This window comes from Chiloscyllium plagiosum, chromosome 15, assembly GCF_004010195.1.
Source record: "Chiloscyllium plagiosum isolate BGI_BamShark_2017 chromosome 15, ASM401019v2, whole genome shotgun sequence".
NCBI lineage: Eukaryota > Metazoa > Chordata > Chondrichthyes > Orectolobiformes > Hemiscylliidae > Chiloscyllium > Chiloscyllium plagiosum.
Genome location: NC_057724.1, coordinates 37294334 through 37302977, shown reverse-complemented (window position 1 = coordinate 37302977; position 8644 = coordinate 37294334). Strand labels below are relative to the sequence as shown.

Genomic DNA, 8644 nt, shown 5'->3' with positions numbered 1-8644 from the left:
ACATGATTTTATTGCAATTTGTAATGAGTCGTTGATCACAATTGCTTATTTTGTATGTGTTTACCTGAACAAACGAACAAGCTAAACTGCAAAGTACATTGATTTCATATTGCAACACAACAGATCAACGAAATATATCACCAACAGCAGGATGCAGTTTTAACAGAAAATAATTTAGTCCATTTTAAATTGCTCTGAAGTTAATATCTTGAAGCTTCTTTTCATTTGCCTGGGCAAAAGGAATATGTTTTTAATAGTTCAAATCAATTTCTACATTAACTAGATTACAGCTAATAGAATAAATTGGTGCATTTTGCTTATCATTTTGCATCTAATCTTGAGAATACAAGTTACAGATTCAAAACTGACATTGTATACCAGATACATATGAGGAACGGCTGAGGATACTGGGATTGTATTCGTTGGAGTTTAGAAGATTAAGGGGAGACTTAATAGAGACGTACAAAATAATACATGGCTTGGAAAAGGTGGATGCTAGGAAATTGTTTCAGTTAAACGAGGAGACTAGGACCCGTGGACACAGCCTTAGAATTAGAGGGGGTCATTTCAGAACAGAAATGCGGAGGCATTTCTTCAGCCAGAGAGTGGTGGGCCTGTGGAATTCATTGCCACGGAGTGCAGTGGAAGCCGGGACGCTAAATGTCTTCAAGGCCGAGATTGATAGATTCTTGTTGTCTCGAGGAATTAAGGGCTACGGGGAGAACGCTAGTAAGTGGAGCTGAAATGCGCATCAGCCATGATTGAATGGCGGAGTGGACTTGATGGGCCGAATGGCCTTACTTCCACTCCTATGTCTTATGGTCTTATGGTCTTATGATACCTTTTGTTTGCTTTTGGCAATCAGTTCAACAAAGGTTCTCTGGACTAGCTCTTGGGTTGAAACATGACGAGAGGCTCTATAAATTAGGTCTACATTCTGTGGAGTTTAAAATCATCAGTTGGCAACTAATCGAAAGATGCAAGATCCTGAGAGGACTTGATAGAGTTGGCATCGATAGTTTGTCTCTCCTAACTTAGGAGTTCGAATATGAGGGCCAATTCTCAGAATAAGGGGACAATCACTTAGGATTAAGTTGAGATGGCACTTCTTCACAGAAAGGATTGTGAATTTTCGCACTACCTTACCTCAAGGCGTTCTGAATGCTGCTTTACTGATTATATTTAAGGCTGGGATAGATTGATTTTTCACTTCTCAAGACGTCAAGAGAGCTGATGGAAAGATAGACTTGAAGGCAAAAATCGGCAATGATAATATCAAATGATGGAACAGGCTGGATAGGCAGTATGGTATACTCCTGCTCTTATTTCTTTTCTGTTGTTTCCCTGAGGAATCATTCATGAGTATTCAGAACTGCATTTGTTGTCAGCAAGCCTTTTAAAAATATTCATATGGACACAATATAACTTTTTTCTCGTCTGTATTTCTTAAAAGTCATTCAGAAAGTACATACATATTTTAATTTTACATGATTAATACTTTTTTAAAACTTCCACTCAAAACAGAGAGCATCTCAGCCTCTGTACTGCAGAACTCTGGAGTCTCGAGGAGCACATTTTGGTGAAGTAAAGACTCCACGTGTGCTTCTGGAATGTTGCAGGACAAAGACATGTCAAAATAACTCTGTGATCAATAATAAACCTATATAATATTCATATCGGATTCAGCAATGACATACTGATATTAAAAATATGTGTATTCATAGCAGTGAATTGAATTGCAGAAGTTGGTTAATTGCCAAGCTGTTATAAGCTGAATGGTCAAGTTATGTCACTGTGACATGGGAGTTCCTGTAAATAAAATGTGGTGCAGATTATGAAATGCAAATAACATGGTAGATGCCATGGAAATGCTTAAGTTGCCTTTTACATTATCCTTCCATCACAACACATGTAAACAAAAACTGAGTAATGTATGATATTTCATCTAAATCTGTGGCCACATTTTTGCCTTTATAATTAAATCTATAGATTTAATCAACTGCTTAGTTTTACATGCATGTAAATCAAGTTTTACCTACCCTTAAATGAAGCTGTCAGCCTGATATACAGTGTAAGATAAGGGTTCATCATTATCTCACTCAAATGTCTTTATTTTCAAATGTGAACCTATGTAGTGGACTCAGTCTATAGCTCTATAGCACCCTTCACACAGAAGTCTGAGCTGTCTTTACCCAATGTATGCACTGTGCTGTTTCAGTGAGGCAAAAAAAACTGGATACCAATCATGGACAGGATATCAGCCAAGTATTCATCAGCTAAGTTGTACGTATTGCCACTATGGCTCAGATCAGATAAATCAGGAATTGGAACTGATCACTTTTCTAACTCTGCACTGTACATTCCGTTCAATTCCACACTGAACCATTGGGGAATACTCAAATGTGACTGTAATGTTACTTTGATAAAACATAACAATTATTAATAAAATTACTGAACTGTTTTCCAATAAAACACAATTCTATTGAACACCGACATTGGTGTAAAATAATAACAAAGTGGACTGTTTAAGAAATTTGATGTCTTACTGTTATATTTAGCTACAACATTATTTTAAAAATTAGAAATGCTTTTATGTTGCCATGAAATGAAACAACTATAAAAGATTTTCCATGAGACTAGCTTGACCTGTTTTTGTAGGCTACCTGTTTACACATTAGTTAAGGTCAGATGTTGGCTTTCCCATGGCGTAAGAGTCCAAAATGCACAAAATTAGAAACACAATAGAGTCATAGAGGTCTACAGCACAGAAAAAAAGGCCCTTCAGCCCATAGAGTCTTTGCTGGTTGAAAAAAAAGTTACCTAACTATTCTAATCCAACTTTCCAGGATTTGGCACATTGCCCTGTATGCTTTGGCATTATGAGCACAGATGTAAATATTTAAATATTGTGAGGGTTTCTATCTCTACCACCCTTACAAGCAATGAGTTCCAGATTCCTACCACCCTCTATTAAAAAGATCTTTCTTCCCATCCCCTGTAAACCATGTGCCGCTGAACTTTGATCTCTACCCCCTAATCACTGATCCCTCCACCCAGGGGGAAAAGTTCCTTCCTTTCTACTCTATCTATCCCCTCACAATTTTATAAATCTCAATCATGTCTCCCTTCAGTCTCCACTGATCCAAAGAAAATGATACAGTCTATCAATTTCTCTTCACAACTAAAAACTGTCCAGCTCAGACTACATCCTGGTAAATCTCTGCTGCATACTCTCCAGTGCTATCGTATCTCTCCTATAATATGGATTCCAGAATGGTATTCAATGTCTACCCATAGCTTAACCAATGTTTTATACAGTTCCAGCATAATGTCATATGATTAATTGAACCTAAACAAACAAAAGCACGGTTCTAGCACAGGCAAGTTTGGTAACTTCAATAGGTGAGGCAGGAACATTAGCTGGGGAGGTGTTACACAGCATTACAAAATATTCGAGAGCTTCAGAAGTGAAGTTAGTTGTAAAATGTATCAGACCATGTCATCGGCATTAGTATATATATATGATATAGAACATTAAACAGCAAAACCACAGGGTAAACATTGTATAATGAAATTCAACCATAAACTTTGCAATGGAGAATATAAATTTAATTTAGCAAGAGGGTTATTAAATAGCCAGTGGAAATATTTTCCACAATGTTAATTGTTTGCAGTTTTTTCTAAAATAAGGAAGGAGTAAAAAATCCATCAAATCAACATGATACTGCTTGTAGTAAGGTTGCGTGGAGAAATTAAATACCTCCCACAATAGGTTTTAGTGGGTGGGTTAATGTAATGTGTTCCATGGTCTGGAAGACAAGCCCATAATTGCACTGAGAGTTTTCTCTCACGTGTGCTTGTGGAGCAGGAAGCCATAATTTCCTATTCTGTGCTTACTAAGCTGAATTCTGCTTACTGTCTTGGAGAGCAATGGGTGCTGTTTTGTAGGTAATGAAGTGCTGACTGTTTAGTTCCATTGCGCGTATTGCCATAACTATTATAGATTAGACTCAATGGGTGGTATCATACCATCTGCACTAAGGTGGCTTTGGAATGATGGATGTTTGGGGGAGCATTTGCAGCATAATATGTTGGGTTGATCACTTCTGACTGCACCATCAGAGACACGGTAAACAATGGACCTGGCTACCACTTGGCAGCAGCAGGTAGCCCAACGGAAGCAACTAACTGACCATGTGAGACAGGTTTGGGGAGCTGTTGCGATCCTATTAACAGTGCTAGGCCCCAGGCTATGGGAAATTTCCTGCAGCTCTCTGGAGTCAATTACCTGGCAGACGGTGATTGTGGGCCAGTGAGGCATCCTTTTCCTAACCCTGTCACCCTCTATAATGATAGTCTGGCAGCTGTGACCACAAATATTTTTTGAGTTTCAGACATTTTCAGCGAATGCCAAATCCGTGGGCCATTTGGTCCCTAGCCTACGCTGCATCTTTAACAATATAACACTTTTAGAGACAGCCTCTTAACTGGCCAGCTCCAGGATGATCACAAAGATTGGTGACCAAGTACCATCAGCAACAGTAGAACTTGCTTTTGATCTCTTCAGTAATTTCTTAAAAACAGTAAGATAGTGTCCGAAACCCTTGCCTCACCATCTGAGCCCCAGCTCTGGTATAAAACACCTCCACAAAGATAACCTGAAATCCAGTTGCTTCTTTGGAAAAATGACATTGAATACAAGCTGTGACAATCTTTTTTGCCAACAGTAAAGATAATTCTGAGATGTTCAGCTTGCCATTTTTTAAGACATTTTTTGAGGTAAAAGTCGGATCTGAAGAAAGGAAGAAACAAATACTATGTAAGCTTAATGCTAACAATTAGTTATACTGCGATCCTAGTAAAATCACGTTTTATGATATCAAATGCAGTGAGACAGGAGATTTCTTTCTCAAAATTTATAGAATCATCGGTAACTAAATCATGAGTTGTGGGAACGTTTAATCCTTATCATGCTAAGATCTTTACAGTGAAATTAAGTAAATTCCTCTGACTAGAACAATCCTGTCACATAGAATAATCTTTATCATTACAGCATTAAGTAATTCCACTGCGCCCCAAACATGCCACTGAACACACAGATGGAATCTACACATAACCAGTCAGATTGTAAGAGTTGAATTCCGATTTTGCTGCTTTTGACTGAACAGTTGCAGCCGATGGAGCAGGTGCAGAGCGGTTGGCTGCAGGATTCTGGTAGGACATTGGTCGTCTACTGTAGGGCTCAGTTCTCCTACCTATAAATGACAGGGACAGCATGACTCCTCCAATGATGGACAGCATCGCGGCAACGACCCCAAGGTACAAAGACTCACCGATCTCAAACTTGAGGTCACCAGGAATCAATGGATTGTTGAAATTCAGTATCACTCCATTCATTGTCCATGCCACTGGCACCAATCCTGCTAGGCCAGCTATGATAAAGAAAACTCCTCCGGTGCCAGCAACCTTGTCTTTTATTGGAGAATCCTTGGCACATACTGTGCATTTCATGCCAACCACAGAGATTGTTATAGCCAGTAATGAGAGACCAACTGAAATAACCATCATGGCACGAGCAGTTTGCAGGTCTGCCGGCAGTTCCAGGACTGAGTTGTAAGTTTCGCATTGGAAAACACCAGTACTGAACATGGCACATGCCCACCATAATCCTTTCATGTAGACAATAGCAGTTACAACATTTGCTCCAATGTGTGCCGTGATCCTCCAGTGGGGCATAATAGTAGCTGACAATGTCCCAACCATGCCGATTATGCATACGATCAAAGCTACTAATTGCATGGCAGTGTTAGCCATTGTGAAACTCAAAAGATTTTCCTCAAAAATAGTTCTTGCGTCCTTACAGGATGCATCCAGTGCAAAACTCTGCTTCAAATGCCTGTTGTTCCCGTTAGTGACCTGGCTTCATGTGTCTATCTGAAACCATAAAGATTAAAGTTTTACTGATGACTGCTGAATAAGTGACCTTGGTCCCTGCAGTAACTAAGCTTAGCAAATAATAAATTTCCTTTATTGCACTAATACAAAGAGTTGAAGTTATGTTTTATTTGAAATTCACTGAAATAATCATTTAAAAGGATTGTTTTGTTTTTACAATGGTGAGACTACCACGTGCAACTTAACCTTAAATACCCTATCACATTGAGACTATCATATACCTAACAATTCACTCACATACTTACAACTTGCATTCAGTATTTGAACTAGTGGATTTTATTTCATCATGCTCAAAGTTGGAGTGCCATCGATCATTGTGACACTTAGCATATTGTTAAACTCAATTTTAAAAATGTTAATGCGTGCAAAATATCACTAGTCATTCACTCCTTCTCACAAAGCAACTCTGGCTTACAATGCTGGGGCTGTCTTTCAGATGAGAACTGAAACTAAAGTGCAAAACTGTTCATTTCTTACATGAGCTACTGTTGGCCCTCTAATTCTGTCTGCATCTCCTTTATTCTTCTCTTTGCTTATCCAACTGCTCCTACATGCCAGGTGCCCACAAACTGCTTGCAAGCAAAGACAGGTTTCAATTACAGGGGGCTATGTCATCTGCAGCAATTCTCAAAGATATTCTGTTGGTGTGGGAGAATAAAATTGGGAGGGTAGTTATGATCAGACTGAGAAACAAGTGTGTGATTGTGGCACTACAGCAGGGCTGGAATAAAAGCTGCTGTCCAATCAATTACATAGTTCTGATAAGCTTACAGTTTTACTGGCAGTCTTCTGTAGTCCTTTTAGGAATGATGTGTGGATCATATTTTCCTGAATACAACAGGTCTGATCGTGTGACACACACTCCTGACCAGTTCACAAACTGTTTGTGGAGGGACCACAGACATCAGCAGCTCAATGTGAAATGCTAATTGGATTTGAGGCACAATTACAACCACTCTGGTGACTTCTGCTTTAGGTATCGTCATACATTGTCAGCAGTGCCATTTTTAAAGCCTAAAGTCAGATTCCCATAGGGTGACATGGTGGCTCAGTGGTTAGCACTGCTGCCTCATAACACCAGGGATCCGGGATCAATTCCATCCTCTGGTGACTGTTTGCATGATTTCCCTGTGTCTGTGTGGGTTTGCTCCTGTCCAAACATGCATAGGTTAGCTGGATTAGCCATGCTAGATTGTCTGTAGTATAAAGAGATGTGCAGGCTGTGTGGATGAACAAGGGGTTATTGCCCCAGTTGACCTATCATCTTGACCTGCTCCTGCCCCACTGAACACATCTCTACATATCTTAACACCATCCTATCCCCTTGGTCAAGGAACTCCTCAGCTAGGTCTGGGACACCACCCACCCCTTCCAACCCCTCTATGATCTTTGCTTCCCCGGCCCCAGTGCTTCATCTTCATCATGGACATCCAGTCCCTGTACACATCTATCCACCGTGACAAAAGCCTCCAAGCCCTCCGTTTCTTCATCTCACACTGACCCAACCAGTACCCTTTCACAGACACTCTCATTCGATTGGCTGAACTGGCCCTCACCCTCAACAATTTCTCCTTCGAATCCTCCCTCTTCCTCCAGAAAAAGGGTTAGCCATGGGCACCTGCGTGGACCCCAGCTATGCCTGTCTCTTCGTCAGGTCCATGGAACAACCCATCTTCCACAGCTACACCAGCATCATACTCCACCTTTTTCTCCATTACATCGATGACTATATCAGCGCCACCTCATGCTGCCACGAGGAGGTTGAACAGTTCATCAACTTCACCACCACATTTCCCCCTGACCTTACATTCACCTGGACTACCTCGGACACCTCCCTCCCCTTCCTGGACCTCTCCATCTCAATTAACGGTGACCGACTCAACACAGACATTGACCACAAACTCACCAACTCCCACTGCTACCTGCACTACACCTTCTTCCACCCTGCTTCTTGCAAAAATGCTGTCCCTTATTCGCAAATCCTCCACCTCTGCAACATCTGCTCCCAGGAGGACCAATTCCACCACAGAACATTCCAGATGGCCTCCTTCTCCAAAGATCACAATTTCCTCTCCCATATGGTTGATGATGGAGTTTACGCATTCTCCACATGTCTGCGTGGGTTTTCTCCAGGTGCTCTGGTTTCCTCCCATAATCCATAGATGTGCAGGTTAGGTGAATTGGCCATGTTAACTTGCCGGTGCATCTCATCCACTTCCCGCGCCTCCATCCTCAAACCCCACCTCTCCAACTGCAACAAGGACAGAAACCCTCTGGTTCTCACCTTCCACCCTATCAACCTCCGGATACATTGCATTATCCTCTGCCGTTTCCACCACCAACAAACACACCACACCACCAGAGTTATTTTACCTTCCCCACCCCTATCTATGTTCTGTAAAGACCATTCCCTCCACAACTGCCCTGTTAGGTCCATGCCCACCACTAACCCACCATCTCCTCCCGACACTTTCCTCTGCCACTGCAACAATTGCAAAACCTGAGCCCACACCTCCCCCCCTTACCTCTGTCCAAGCCCCAAAAGGATCCTTCCACATCTGTCAGGGATTTACCTGCACTCCCACACATGTCATCTACTAGATTTGTTGCTCCTGATGTTGTCTCCTCTACAGTGGGGAGACAGGACGCCTAATTGCAGAATGCTTCAGAGAACATTTCCAGGACACAC

At 41.3% G+C, this 8644-nt stretch overlaps 1 protein-coding gene across 6 annotated transcripts in view; it reads right to left on the bottom strand.

Moving 5' to 3' along the window:
* Window positions 1–1344: 1344 nt before the first annotated feature.
* The window catches only part of LOC122557239 (claudin-2-like), a 28370-nt gene continuing 21070 nt past the window's right edge, over window positions 1345–8644 (bottom strand). For all 6 annotated transcript variants that reach the window (XM_043704720.1, XM_043704719.1, XM_043704724.1 and 3 more), the window contains one exon: window positions 1345–5934. In XM_043704720.1, the coding sequence (XP_043560655.1) occupies window positions 5107–5814 (708 nt within the window). In that variant the 5' untranslated portion in view covers window positions 5815–5934 and the 3' untranslated portion in view covers window positions 1345–5106. The remainder of the gene's footprint in view (window positions 5935–8644) is intronic.